General features: G+C 44.6%; 2 protein-coding genes across 2 annotated transcripts; both read left to right on the top strand.

The window, feature by feature from the left end:
* Positions 1–3,313: 3,313 nt before the first annotated feature.
* On the top strand, positions 3,314–4,414 carry LOC111524635 (olfactory receptor 52W1). Its single transcript, XM_023189837.1, has one exon. It carries the CDS (start codon positions 3,386–3,388, stop codon positions 4,346–4,348), a length of 963 nt encoding a protein of 320 aa, XP_023045605.1. The 5' UTR covers positions 3,314–3,385; the 3' UTR covers positions 4,349–4,414.
* A 5,375-nt stretch (positions 4,415–9,789) lies between these two features.
* C13H11orf42 (chromosome 13 C11orf42 homolog) lies at positions 9,790–15,373 on the top strand. The gene is made up of 3 exons (XM_023189844.3): positions 9,790–9,914; positions 14,093–14,891; positions 15,153–15,373. The coding sequence occupies exons 1-3, from the start codon at positions 9,843–9,845 to the stop codon at positions 15,281–15,283; spliced, it is 1,002 nt and encodes a 333-aa protein (XP_023045612.1). The 5' UTR covers positions 9,790–9,842; the 3' UTR covers positions 15,284–15,373.
* Positions 15,374–15,390: the final 17 nt, after the last annotated feature.

Genomic DNA, 15,390 nt, shown 5'->3' with positions numbered 1-15,390 from the left:
TGTGCTTAGACAGCTTCTGTAAGTATGAACTGGAGCTTGGGAGACTAACCAAGGAATCTTCTAAAGACGAAGTCAATGATATCTCCCAGTGTATCTTGGATTACTGGAGAATGGGAAATACATAACACAGTAGATTTCCAAGAACCTAATGACTTCAAATTTGGACTTGTTGGGCTTATGGATTCTGTAATTTATCTTATGAACAATCTTTGCACAAAGAGCAAGTGTCCAAGACAGCCAAAACTTTTATTAGTGTTCTCTTGAGGCCAAGAGCACTTTTTCCTAACCCTCTCCTTCACGGCTCGTAACCCACCACTCCCACCTGCTCAGTACTCCTCTCCTCCCTGAATTGGTGACAGCTCACCATTTACCACCAAATAATTACAACTCTTTGTACATCTCTCCATTCAGCAATCCTAGGATCACCTGCCAATCCCAAAATCTCCTGAACTCCTTCTTGCAGGAATGGGTGCATTTTGCTCCAACTATTCTAAAAATTCCTACTCATGTTCTAAACCTCAGCAACAATTTTTGAAGTAGTGGCTAAGAGCAAGTATGCTAGAGCCAGACTGAGTTAGTATCCTAACTCTGCTGTTTACTAGCTATACGACCTTGACCAAGTTAATATCTATCTCTTAGTTTCTTTTGTAAAATGGAAGAAAGAATTGTGCCCACCTCAAATGACTGTCGTGAGGTTAGGGCTTAGAGCAGTGCATGTACACAGGAGACTCCACAAAACTTTTAACCATTACTGTGATTCAGAGATTTCCCTGACTCCCCCAGGAAGAGTGAAAGTCTTCTTTCTCTGTGCTGCCATCATATCTGGTATTGACTTGAGTTAAGGCAATTACCTTAACAACCCTTCAACAACTGTTTAGATCACTGTGTCCGTTAGACTGTGAACTCCTTGAGAGCAGCATGGTCTTGTTATTGCCACTGTATCCTCACCACATGACACAAGGCCAGGCAGAAAAGAGATTCAACTAGTTCTGCTATAATGCTAGTTTTGAAATACAAATTGTTCAAAGACAATTGACATATGTATTAGGGAACTGAGAATAATGTGAATTTCATGTTTTCTTGCATGTAACTCCACTTTCAAGAAAGTAGGTGAACACAGAAAACTGAACCCAGCTGAACTGAACTGAGTAAGAAAGCTCAACATGCACACATGCATATACCTCAAACATCGATCAGCTACTTCAGTTCACCACTTGTGTTATGAGCCACACCCATTCACATCTGGTATTACAACTTTCTGTCCAATTTCATTTCATTTTATTTATTTTTTAGAGACAGGATCTCACTCTATCACCCAGGCTGGAGTGCATGGCATGATTATAGCTCACTGTAGCCTTGAACTCCTGGGATCAAGTGATCCTCCTGCCTCAGCCTCTCAAGTAGGTAGAACTACCGGTGCATGCCACCATGGCTGGCTACTTTTTTAATTTTTTGTAGAGATGGGCTCTCACTGTGTTGCATGGACTAGTCTAGAACTCCTGGGCTCAAGTGATCCTCCTGTCTTGGCCTCCCAAAGTGCTGGGATTACCGGTGTGAGCCACTGTGCCCAGCCCATCTTTTTCTTAAATGTGTCACTGATGAATTTTTTGAGTGTTGTGCCCCTACCTTCATTTTTCCAATAGGTCCTGTGGTCTTTATTGCATAACTTTACATAGTGTGATGAGTTTAACAATATGTCTCCTTATAATAAAAAGAACTGTATTCAACAGACTTGTGGTTAATGGCAAATAACTCTTTTCCTTCGTGGATACCTAAGACTCCTGAAACTGTAGGAACCCCTATTCATCAGCAAAAGCTGTTTGGACTAGCGGTCTGTCCCACAATTAAAAGCAATATATATTTATTCATAGCTAACTACATGCCAGACTTGTGGTGAGCAGTAGAGACACTGTGGCTAATAAAAAGCGATATCTGCAACTCTTTTGGTCTAGTGGGGAATTGAGAGACGAGAAATTACAACAGATTGGGCTAGATGCTATTAAAGAATAAAGCAACGAATTTTCTCCCGGACTTCAGTGAGCCAGGAAAGACTTCCCTGAGAAAGTGTTCCTTTCCCAGATCTTTCCACCCGATAGTCTCTTTCCTGGCTTGCCCCCATTTCTGCCTCCTTACTCTACTTCCTGAGTCACCAGCCCATCAGCACTGAGCAGAGAGATACAAAAAGAGTTAATGTGGCACAGGTGGGAGGGAGAAAGGCCCTGAGGGAAGCAGGTAGAACAGCCACATAAAGAGCCCCACAGGCACTAATTAAAACGAAAAGAAGCTGCCAACACACAGTGCTTGAGATCTTTCCCAGTCAAGCCTTCTGCTGGCGATTTCTTCCTCATTCATTTATCCATTCAACGTGTATTAAGCTTCTTAGGTGGGCTAGATCCTGGGAGAAGTCAATCTACTCGTCCTGCCTCCTCCAATGTCAGAGATGCTTCTTCCTCAGATGGCTGCTACTGAGTTGAGTGCCATTTTCTCCCTCTATGTCACCTCCACTCCCTCTGGCATGCCAGGAATGAGACTCTAGTGGGACCCACTTTTGTATCGTGAAGAAGGAAAGGAAACAGAGAAGAAAAGTCTCGTTTCATACTGCCATCTCTCTCTCTGTTGCTCCCCAGCCCCAACTCCAACTCTCCAGCTGGTGTTCAGCATCAAGTTCAAAACATAAGCACCCTGCACCCCAAAAACCTAGCAAGATTTCCCTTGCCACACCAAGCTCCCAGATTCACTCCAGATTCCATCTGCCTCCCACTACGGTTTCTCCCTTTCTTTCTACTCTGCCTCCTCTCTTCCAGGATGGTGGGTGCGGAGAATGGGCAATTGCTCAGAGCTGGGCAAACCTTAATATCACTGTACCCACCAGCTCTATACAGCTGAAGAAGCTGAGGTCCAGAGGTCTTGCCCAAGGATACACAGGCAGGGACAGGACAGCTGGAAGCCTGATTCCCCACCCTGCCCCCAGCACTGGCTTTCTCCTCATAGAGACTGAGACTGACTCTATTTGGACCCTGAGGAAGAAAAGTATTCATCTCCGCTCCACCCTCTGCTGACATCGTTAGAAGGCTCTCTCTGGCTATCTATACCAGCCACTGCAGCAGGCAGCCTCCTCCTCGCTACCCCTTCCTCCCACTACAATACATATCGACTTTTAGGAGCAAAGGATTCTCTTATCTAAGATAGAATTTCGACTTTAATTATCCATCCAAACCCCCACTAACCAAAAGTTATAACCCTGTGATCCTCCCAGCCCTGCACTACTCCTACATATATGCCATGGATGGGTTTGTGCCACTGTGACACCCCCAAAATCTCTCCCCTGGTCTTTCCTGTCAGGAGTCATGGCCCCCATGAGCCCTCAAGTTGTGCCCACCACAGAATGGCAGAAACTCTACAACTCAATTCCACCTTCCTACACCCAACCTTCTTCATACTGACTGGCTTTCCAGGGCTAGAAAGTGCCCAGACTTGGCTGACACCGGTCTTTGGGCCCATTTATCTGCTGGCCCTGCTGGGCAATGGAGCACTGTTGGCAGTGGTGTGGATAGATTCCACACTGCACCAGCCCATGTTTCTACTCTTGGCCATGCCAGCAGCCACAGACCTGGGCTTAGCCACATCTATAGCCCCAGGGTTACTGGCTGTGCTGTGGCTTGGGCCCCGATCTGTGCCATATGCTGTGTGCCTGGTCCAGATGTTCTTTGTACATGCACTGACTGCCATGGAATCAGGTGTGCTTTTGGCCATGGCCGGTGATCGTGCTGTGGCAATAGGGCGTCCACTGCACTACCCTGTCCTGGTCACCAAAGCCCATGTGGGTTATGCAGCCTTGGCACTGGCACTGAAAGCTGTGGCTATTGTTGTACCTTTCCCACTGCTGGTGGCAAAGTCTGAGCACTTCCAAGCCAAGACCATAGGCCATACCTATTGTGCACACATGGCGGTGGTAGAACTGGTGGTGGGTAACACACGGGTCAACAATTTATATGGTCTGGCACTTTCACTGGCCATCTCAAGTATGGATATTCTGGGTATCACTGGCTCCTATGGACTCATTGCCCATGCTGTGCTGCAGCTGCCTACCCAGGAGGCCTGTGCGAAGGCCTTTGGTACATGTAGTTCTCACATCTGTGTCATTCTGGCCTTCTACATACCTGGTCTCTTCTCCTACCTCACACACCGCTTTGCTCATCACACTGTCCCAAAGCCTGTGCACATCCTTCTCTCCAACATCTACTTGCTGCTGCCACCTGCCCTCAACCTCCTCCTCTACGGGGCCCACACCAAGCAGATCAGGAACCAACTCCTGGACACCTTCACATTCAGAAAAAGCCCGTTGTAATGTCCAGTGGTAACAATGGAGCCTAAGAGTGGAGGTGAAGGGACACTCGGAGGGGAGTCTGGGGTTGTGAATTATGTTATCTTCATCCCACTGTCTGCATATGACTGTTACCATCATTTAACAGGTAATTGCTGTGGAGTCCCTACTATGTGCAACACTGGCTTCTGTAAACTTTGACTTAAACATGTATTCTGCTTGGGAGGAGGCAGGAGGTAGAGGTCAGAGAGCTACACTACCATATAGGAAAAATTAGTGAAGGATCATAATAAACAAGATCTAACTTAACTCCCTTTCCTGCTCCCCACCTCCATTATTTCAGTCTAAGTCTTCCCATGCTCCCGCACAAAAGCTCCTCTATAGATCTCAAACTTGATGGGCGTGCTTGGCACTGCCGCAGAGGGTGGCGCTGTCCCTGGAGTCAAGTGCTTGGGTACCTGTCTGAAATCACAGCCCTCTCTACTCCTGCAGCCAGATTCTGTTTTCAGACTGCCCTCAGGAAACGAGTTATTATACAGGCTAATCTCCCACCTTCTGATAATCTAAATAATGTGCCCTGTGGTACCAATTTGGCCACTTCAAATTCAAAGAATCCTCTTTTGGTCTCATCTGTAATTACTATTCTTCCTTCCCCCAACTCCCACCAAAGCCCCCAAAATTAACAGCTAGAACTTCTTCCCCTTTGACTGCAGCTTCAGAGGTCAGGGGTCCACTGAAAGAAATGTTGATATCCCAGAAAATCACTGCAGCCACATCATCTGATTGCCTGAGGCTGAATTACTATGGTTTCTGGTCAATCTGCCCTTTTGTGCACCCTCAACAAGAAGGTACAATCCCCAAATAAAATCCCCATCGGCACCCCCATTTGTCTTCGCCAACATCATTAGAAGCACATGATGTTAGTGCAATATGATAAATGAAACATTTCGCACTTCTGTACCTGCCAGAGCAAGAACAGGAAGTGTGGTGGTGTTGCCCAACAGGTGATTCATTTTCAGCTAAGACACCACACTGGAAGGGACATTACATAACAAAAGGTCTTTAATACCATCATGGAGTTCAGAATAAGTATAATATAATAAGTATAATATGGCAGGGTGTCACCGTTATGAGATCAGAAAAAGCTACAGACTGCAAAGGCAAACCCAAGCTCTCCAGGAAAACTATCATAACCACAGGTATTGGAGTTAGACATGAAAACTTGAAGCCAGGAGCAACCCAATCCACTCAGCACAGATAGCTGGACCAAGCTGGACCACGGACCACCACACAGATGAGGAGGCTGCAGACCAGAAAAAGCAGATGATGCCATCTCTGGTGCCACACTGGGTCCTACCAGGTCATCAATAACAAGGACTAAAGAGTCCAGAAGCTCTGTATGATTTTCAGAGGCATCACACTGCACACAAGTAGATACAGAGGAAATCTACAGTCCCCTAAGTGTGGGCTCATTCATTCTCAAGACTAATTTTCTTCATGAAGTTCTGAGTTTAAACGGCCTCCAAGCAATGATTTTGCAGATAACTGCAACACAATTCTAATCCTAATGAGTCGTAAGTCTTGAAGATGTTCATACCCTTCTCTTACTCTAAATTCCCCTTTATTGCAGTGAGCTGTGATCACACCACTGCACTCCAGCCTGATGACAGTGAGACCCTGTCTCATAAATAAATAAGTTCCCCCTTAATAAATCTATCCTAAGAAAATAACTGACATATGAACAAGCATATATGTAGTAAGATATTTATTGATTATAAATAAATATGTGTGATAATCCTGTGTCTCACATATATACAGGTATACCATTTTTTGCCTTTCCCCTCTGATACATGAAAGGGAAATCATCTGCAGCCAACATTCATAAACAATGAATTCTGTCACCCTCCCACCACATGAAGACTCTCTTCTAAGGCACCTTCAACCCCTGGTTGTGCACAACTTTTCAAGGTAGCTGGTTACAGAGCTGTACGTTGTCCATTGTAGCAACTTTCTTCCTTCAAGCTCAAAATCCACTCCCTTGGACATTTGTATCTTGTTCCAAATTGAGATTGCATACATACCTGCCATATGATAGTTTCAAGAGCTTTACCACACTCTCATTCCTCATGACAACCTGAGAATTAATTACAAGCCCACAATCCCTCATCCATAATTCCAAAATTTAAAAAAAAAAAAAAACTCTGAAGAAACAAACAATATTTTTTATAACTTTGGCCCAAAACCTGACACCTCAACCATCATGATCCTATTTATAATCTTTATTTATCTTATTTAGTGTGAATATTCATACATCTAACTTCAGAAGTGTTGATGTGTTTGATTATAGGGCACTGTCCTGAATCCCACTGGGGTATTCCTTAATACATGATATATATATATATTATATTCCTTTTCTATAATCTGAAAAAAACTGAATTCCAAAATATCTGTCCCTAAAAGTTTCAAATAAGGTATGAGGGGTCTGTGTGATTATCCTTGAAGTCTGAGAGACATGAAGAGACTTGTTAGGGCTCTTTATCATTCTAAAGTCTTTGCTGTCAATACTATTCTATACTGCCCTACAGGTTCATAATGAGAACCTCATGTTCTCTGGATAAAAAGATCCATCTGTTTGTTACCCTCATGCTCTCCATTCAGATCACCCTCAGATACCCTGCAGATGATCTGTCTCTCACACCACACCAGAGGCAAATCCTATAAGCAGGACATGGCCCAAAAAGCCCAGCCCTTAGGCTCACCATCTCCATCCAGGACCCAGTTGCCATCCATTTTCCTTCAGTAACTTTTAGTCTCAGTCTTTCTGAGTCAAAAGGAAAGACCGACTTTACTTAAGTGTTGGGGTAGATCAGTAGGGAATTTAGGGATCGTAGGGAATCATGATAATCAGGCAGCAGAAGAATGTATGGGCTTCTGACTGAGGAGTAATCAGACAAAAGTTTTCAGTCCCAATTTCCCCTCTGAGCCCCTCTCCCAAAAGTCCTAAAGAGATCCTCCTTGTCCTTTTCTTTTTTTTTTTTTTTTTTTTTTTGTATAAATTCAAAGGGTACAAGGGCAATTTTGTTATATGCAGACTGCACCGTGGTAAAGTCACCACAGTCCACCATCCCTGCACCAATCTCATTCCTCCTCTTCTCATTCTGGAATCCCCTCGGGATCTGGATGTACACCATTCTCTATCAGTCACTCTCACTGTCTCTGTACTGCTACATCTCTGTCTCCTTGCACCATTTGTCAGTTTTATCCCATATCTATGTCTCTTGTCCTTGTGTATGTCTCTCTCTTGCTCTATCTCCACCTGCCTCACTCAGAATTCTTTCCTGGAGAGAAGAGAGGTGCAGCTATACTACACCAGGTGACCTCTTTTTGTCAACCATAATCAAAATGTGCTAAAGGGACATTAGAAGGAAGGGATTCCTTCTAATCTTGTCTTAACAAGAAACGGGGTTTCTGATTTGGCTCATCGTGGCTCCTCTCTTATCCTGTCCATTTCCTTTTCACTAAACCACTTAGTACTTTCCATCTGGCACTCACTCCTCCCACCACACACTAAAGTGAGCCAAAGGAATGTGTTGGTTAAAGATTCAGTCCAGCAGACTTTTACCTGAATCCTAGATTCTCTATAAACTCATCATATGCTTTGAAATAATTATTTAACCTCTCTGAGCCTGTTTCTTTACTTGTAAAATGAGATAATAGTAGTAACTACTTCAAGAGGATACCAAATGGATTAACTAATATAACGAATTCAAAGTATTTGGCACAGCCCCTAGCACAAAAGAACTCAACATTAATATTTGGTATAATTCCTCTCCTTGAAATATTTGATATTAATTCCTCTCCTGGAAAATAGGACCACACCCACTGTAAAACCTTTGCTCAAAAACCCAGCACCCATATCCATAGCTCTATCTAAGGAGACCTGCCCTCCCAAGGCCAGTTACATCTCCTTTAGGAAAATTTTCCTAACGCTCTTTCCCACCACTGCAGGACCTTTGCCTATGCCCCTACTCATACGACCTCAGCCAGCTCAGATGACAGCCAACTTTGTGGGACTGCTCTACAGAGCTATGCAGGGCTGGGCTAGGCGAGGATACCACCTACACAAAAGAGGTCTTCCTGGGCACAAAGGAGACTCTCCAGAAGGACTCAGAGAAAGGACTCCTTGAACAGATAAGGTACGGAGTAGAAAAGTAACTACAGGAAAGGCTCTCTAGACTGGTTCTTCTTCAGCAAAACACAGTTGAGATCTCTGGACAAAGATGCAAAGGAGATAACAAATAGCTAATATTCCAGCTCTTATCTAGCTACTAGGCACAAATCAGACTAGGACATGGAATGGAGCATGCAGAAATTTTTCCTCAAATTTACCTGCGTAATTCTGGCTTCCTGAAGATTCTCTCGTTACTAAGGCAACATTATCCCAATTATATTCTTACCCTCCACATTGTCACACTGCTCAGCACAGCAACCTCCTACACATTTTCCTGGTTTTCATTGCAATTGTAACCCACCCATTAATACTGGTTTTCAACCTAAGTTATGCATTAAAATTGCCTGAAGAGCTTTTAGAAATTGTGATGCCCAGGCACACCCCAGACCAATTAAATCAAAATCTCTGGCACCAGTAATTGATCCAGGCACCAGTAATTTTTAAGCTCCCAGGCAATTCCAAAGTGCAGCCAAGGTTGGGAACCACTGCTTGGTTCTCAGTATAAGTCCTAATCTAGATAGTCATGCATTGCTTAACAACAGGGTATGTTCTGAGAAATGCATCCTTATGCAATTTTATCATTGCACAAACATCACAGAGTGTGCTTACACAAACCTAGATGGTATAGCCTACTACACACCTAGGCTCTAGGCTCTAAGGTATAGCCAATTGCTCTTGGGCTATAAATCTGTACAACATGTTACTGTAGTGAATACCATAAGAAACTGTAACACAATGGTATTTGTGTATCAAAACATACCTAAACATAGAAAAAGTAAAGTAAAAACACAACAATATACTCTTATGGTGTCAGACCACTGTCAGTCACATATCATTTTCCAAAACATTGTTATGTGGCTCACGATTGTATTTCTCCCATGTCCTTTAGGACCCCAATCCAACCTCACAGAGAAGCATCTGCAGCTAAGATAGTAAATTGCTTTAGAGATGCTACTGAAGGGAGGAGAGACCTGATCGTGTTTCCTTAAAGAACTCAGACCAAGAACTACACACACACATACACATATACAAACACACCCTAACAGATACCTGCATTTTCTTTCCCTAATGCAGGAGGATGGATAAGTGACTCAAGAGCATGAATTACATGCTGCAGTGAAGCTAGGAAAGTCACTGTCATCCCCCTATCCAAGGCACAATTATCTAGCAGGACCTCTATGATGTCATACAATGGCTTAGGGCCCAAGACCTCAGGTCTCACCTCCCTGGGCCACCTGGGGTTCCTGCAGCAGCCACTGCCCTGCCCAATCCCTCTCATACCCCACCATGTTGGTGGGTACCCCCCACCTGCTGACACTGGATGAAGCTGATGCCACCTGGACCCTCATCAAGGATAAGGTAGGTAAAGTAAGGAAGCTAAAGAGGAAGTAACAAAGTGTGACCTGCATGGGTCTGAGCAGCTTGTGAGTAGGAAGGGGTGGGAAGTCTGAAGACAATAATAACCAACATTTACTCAGTGCTTCCATATGTGCCGGGCACTGCAGTAAAGTTATTGGCATGAACTGCCCCCATTTAATGACAACTGCAAAAACAGTAAAAAGGTTCACTGAAAAGCAGTGTATAGGGAATTATGAGCAAAGAGGAGACACGCTAAGTCAGGGGTGAGACAGGAGATCAGGAAGGCTTCCTGGAAAGAGTGACATTCTAGCTAGGCAAGCAGGAGTTATTCACACAAAGAGGGAGAGGAGAACCTGACAAATAAAAGGTACTTAATAAATATCTTAATTAATGAGCAGGGGGGTGGTGAGTATATAATAATTTAATAGTAATTAAATGTAGAACATTTGTAAAAACAAGGAGAGGAAAAAGAATAATTCATATTTGAGAACTCCTAATAATCTTCTAGAGCAGAGTTCAAAGAAGCAGTAGTAAAAATAAAGCCAAAGAGATATAAGGGCTAATCTTAGAACCTGGACTTCCTATAGAACCAGCTTCCTATAGAATCTGAACTTTATCTGAAACTCTTTCACAGATCTCCTCCACCTTAACTTCCACAAAATAAGAAATTTGGATTTCGAGGCAGATTTTTATATTTTAAGGAGCAGGACAATCTCAGCTGTATCTGGGTTGCAAGTATCCAATAAATCCTACCAAATCACTTTTCAGTTGCAGGCTGGATGGCAGGAAATTTCAGATCAGATAATCTAGAATCAGATTCTGACTATGTGATCTGAAGGAAGGTGAATTTATAACATTCATAGAAGTCAGCCTACCAGGCTTAGAAAAAAAAAAAAAAAATCTTAAAGCAGTGCCTACCACACTCAAAGATTTAATGGCATGCTGCTTCCATTCCCAATACGGTAGCTGCTTACCACAAAGTCCAGCTTCCCAGGGAAGCAAAACCAGGAGAACTCAAGGTCTTCCCAAGTATTAGAGCAACTAGTTTCAGCAGTGTAGAAGGTTGGTCCTGGACTAGATCAAGCAGAATTAGACTGAAAATAAACAGAGTCTCCCACTATTAGAAAGCTATGCTATCTCTGAGTATCAGAAAAACTCATTATCCTATTTAAACTGAAAATGGTCAGGAAAATCGGAGTAGAGATATGCAGGATAAATCACTGGCATTATGGGGCAAATTCAAGGATTAGGTCAACTTTAAGTGACCTGGTTTCCTGTGTCCAAAACCACTGACAGTTTACTGAACATATGGCAAAACATTTGGCTAAACAGAATGTGGCTCAAGAACTCTACATTCAGAATTCGATGGAACCAAGGGACATCTAGGAAAACACTATTTCACCATCACTTTCCTGGGATGCCCCTGGAAAACCTAAATTTGTGGGCCTAAGGTCCATATAATTTCTATCCAGAAGCAAAAGTTCTGTAGGAGCACATAGTAGTCTTAAATAGTGATTCTACCAAGAACACAATCTCCCTAACAAAGAACCGAGCTCCTTATTTTTCCTATTTTAGGATAACCACTGGAGCTGTCAAGGTCAGGGAGAGTTAGAATTAGGCAACTTAATGCCTGTCAGCATATAGGAAGAGCATATGGGGAATAAAGAGCCTCCAGCTAAACCAGATATTCACCCTTTAAGCAGAAAATTGAATAATAAGCACCAGGTATTTTAAATGTCACACTCCTATCAGAGGGGCCTCTTCGACAGACACTCCCGTTTATCTTACTTGTGCAAGATCCTTGACACCAAAGGAGCAGTTAGGGTGAGATTCGGATGTCATGCTTGGTGCGTCTGATTTCATGGTCATGATGCAAAGCATTGCATCCAAAAATGTCAACCCACCAGTGTTCTGGTCTCTCCCCTGGAAACCTCACTGGTCCTTCTCAGAGCCCCACCCAAGAGGAAGCGTTCCAGTGAAGCAAAGGAGAAGGAATAATGGGAAACCCTCCTATGCAGACCACAAAAGAACATCAGTTCTTCCTTTGGCCAGGTGACAAGACAGTAGTCTACAAGCTACCTCAGCTTATCCAAGGTACAGAGGCAACTCCATAGTTAGCTACCTTCCTCTTATGCTAGGAGGCAGCACTTCCAAAACAGCTTTGTAGCAAAAAGTAGATCAGCCTTAAGGAGTCACTGGTGAATTCTACCAGAAGGCCAACAAAGAGGGCAACGCCATCAGTAGGGGCATAGCCATGTGGAATTTGGGCCTGGAGGTAGGGAGTAGAGTACAGCACTGTAAGCACTGCGCTCAAATATAAGAGATGCCCTAAGAGGAAACTCTGTGTGCCCTTGCTCCCTAGTAGAGTACAGAACCAGAAACGTCAGCCACAAAATCCTGAATGGGTTGAAACCATACTTAAGTACAATTACTAGACAGGCTCTTATGTTTCGCAGTTAGTCATGAAAAATAAACTTTCCAGGGTTACCAACTCCAAAAAGGCCATGACAAAACAAACAACAACAAAACAGGCTCACACACACACTAATTAAAATCCCTGAAAGCATACTGTAACTAACATTATAAATATGAGGCCTCAAATTCCCTATAAAAACTACCCCTTGCAGCTAGGGTAGAAGGTATATACTATGAGGTAACAGACATGGTATAAGAATGGACATTCCGAATCTATTTCTGTGTAACCTACTATTGATTAAAGACATCACCCATACAACCAGTCACCTAAGAAGAATCCTTGAAGATTCTTTTTTTTTTTTTGCTTGAGACTCTGTTGAGTGCAGTGGTGCCATCTCGGCTCATTGCAACCTCCGCCTCCCAGGTTCAAGCAATTCTTCTGCCTCAGTATCACAAGTAGCTGGGATTACAGGTGTTTACCACCATGCCCGGCTAATTTTTCTATTTTTAGTAGCAACAGGGTTTCACCATGTTGGTCAGAATGATCTCCAACTCCTGACCTCAGGTGATCCACCTGTCTCGGCCTCCCAAAGTGCTGGGATTATAGGCATGAGCCAGCGTGCACCGCTGAGGATTCTTTCTTCCATATCTCCTAAGTGACCAAGTTCTACTAATTCTATAACCTAAATATCTCTAGTATCTTCCCCCTCTATTTTAGTTCAGGACCTTATCATGCCTTGCCTGGAGTATTGCTATACTCTTAGCTCATCTATCGTCCTTATTTTATGCTTTCCTACTAAAAATTAGCTTTCTGGTCAGGCGCGGTAGCTCACACCTGTAATCTCAACACTTTGTGAGGCCGAGGCAAGTGGACTGCCTGAGCTCAGGAGTTCAAAACCAGCCTGGGCAACAGAGTGAAACCCCATCCCTACTAAAAATACAAAAAATAAGCCAGGTGTGGTGGTGGGTGCCTGTAGTTCCAAATACTCAGGAGGCTGAGCCAGGACAATCACTTGAGCCCAGGAGGCAGAGGTTTCAGTGAGCCAAGATCGTACCACTGCACTCCAGCCTAGACGACAAAGGAGACTCAATTCAAAAAAAAAAAAAAAAATTAGCTTTCAAAAACACCTATCTGATCCTGTTCCTCCTACCCAGAGCCCTTCAAGCAGCTTCCCACTGCCTTCAGGGCAATTCACTTGACAGACACACAAGCCTTTCATAATCTAGTTCCTGTGTGCCTTTCCCTCTTCATACCATACATACAAGCATTATAAAATTATGTGTTCCTAAATGTGTCCCCCTTGGTTTGTAAATTCAAGTTTTTTCACTGGCTGACTCTTATGCCTGAATTGACCATTCTCCTACCTAGATAATTCCTTCAAAACTCAAGTATCACCATCTAGAAACCTTCCTTGATCCTCTTTCTATGAAAAGTAAAGACTGTTCAATCACTTCTTGTCTCCTTCACATCTTGCTTTCTATTAATATTTTACATAGCTGTTTACATTTTTGTCTTCTCCATTAGACTAAACTATATCAGGACAAAGACAAAGTCTCATTCTTTAATGTTTTCCCATTACCTAGATAGTTTGACATGTAGACATTCAAGGTTTTGCTGCAGGAGAGCTGGGAGATAAGCAGAAAGCATAAATCTGAACACTATAGAGATGTAACTGAACAGTGAACACTCGGGGTCAATTTAAAGTAGGCAACCAGTTACCTTCTGACCCTAAGTCCCTGACCTATAAACTGGCCACCTGCAGGTCATCGAGGAGCACTTTGGGCCCAATGCAGTAGCAGTACCTTTCCTGTCAGATGCAGCCTGCTATGACCTACTGGGTGTGCTGGTAAAACAGTCCCGCCCAGCCCATACCCGCCTGGCTTTGCCAGGTCGGCAGGGTCGGAGGGCACTGAAACCAGTGGGGCCACTACCAAGCCTCCTGGAGCAGGCAGGATCTGAGGGTGCCTTCGCCCACTGCACTCGGGAATACTCACCAAATGGCCAAGCAGAGATAGCCTATGAAGAGATGCGAATGTTGGATGGGCAGCCATGCAAGATCCGCCTACATATGGGTGGCCTGCGCAAGAAGGTTGCCTTCCTGTTGCTGCCACCAGGCCAGGTGAGCCTACAGCAGACTCTTTCCTGGCTCCGAAGCACCCACAGCATCTATGTCATCTACCAGGTCTTCTCTTGTTCCTGGCTGCAGCTGGGGCTGATGCCTACAGCCCATGAGCCCCAGCTCCTCCGGCTACATCGGTCATTACCTGTTGCCTTCTCCTGCCTCAAGTTTTCACTGCAGTCCAAGGGCGTGCTGGGACCACAGAAGCCTCTGACTAAAGACCCATTGCTCCATGGGGCCAACTGGGTCAGACCCAACCTCAGCATCATGCCACCTCTGGCCCCCACATCAGCACCTGCTGATACACCTGAAGCTGCTGATGTGCCCCCACCTGTCCCAGCTCCGCCTACACCACCTCCCCAGGAAGGGCCAGAGGGCAAACCCACCAGATTCTCCTACAAGCGCCGAAACCCCTTCCGAAGGGGGCCCCAGATGCTGTCAGGTACTGCTAGGGGGAAATGATGAGATGGATGGGAGGGACAAAGTGAAGAAGGGAGAAGGCATGAGAATAAAGTATGTGGGGAATCCATTACTCAGCACAGGGCTCTGGTGAAAGAGATGGAATGAGGGAGCCCGGGGAGGGTGAGATGGAATGAGAAGGCCCTGGTAAGGGGATTGGGATGGCACAGAGGACCAGAGGGAAAAGCTAGGGAGGAAAAAGACCAGCTATAAGTCAAGCTGTGACTATCCCCAACCCTGGCAGAGAACTGGCTCTTCAGTCCCCGCAGCCCTCCACCAGGAGCCCAGGGTGGGGGCCCCAGGGACCCCGACGGGCACTCCATGTCCCTGCCCCTGCTGCAGGGTCTATCCTCGGAGTTCGACAGCGACGACTGAAGCTGAAGCAAAAGATTCCGGGGGCAAAGCCCCCAAGATCTGGCATAGGGGTACTGGTCTCTAATAAACATCAGCTGCTGCTCCCCCAAACCATCCTGGGCCCATGC

Source organism: Piliocolobus tephrosceles, chromosome 13 (assembly GCF_002776525.5).
Source record: "Piliocolobus tephrosceles isolate RC106 chromosome 13, ASM277652v3, whole genome shotgun sequence".
Lineage (NCBI taxonomy): Eukaryota > Metazoa > Chordata > Mammalia > Primates > Cercopithecidae > Piliocolobus > Piliocolobus tephrosceles.
The sequence above is the reverse complement of the archived record's forward strand: the minus strand, read 5'-3'. Positions and strand labels throughout refer to the sequence as shown.

Coding starts and splice junctions, on each gene's coding strand:
- LOC111524635 (XM_023189837.1), top strand. CDS start 3,386: ATGGCAGAAACTCTACAACTCAATTCCACCTTCCTACACCCAACCTTC.
- C13H11orf42 (XM_023189844.3), top strand. CDS start 9,843: ATGTTGGTGGGTACCCCCCACCTGCTGACACTGGATGAAGCTGATGCC. Junction 9,915..14,092: donor GGACCCTCATCAAGGATAAG/GTAGGTAAAGTA, acceptor GGCCACCTGCAG/GTCATCGAGGAGCACTTTGG. Junction 14,892..15,152: donor GGGGCCCCAGATGCTGTCAG/GTACTGCTAGGG, acceptor CAACCCTGGCAG/AGAACTGGCTCTTCAGTCCC.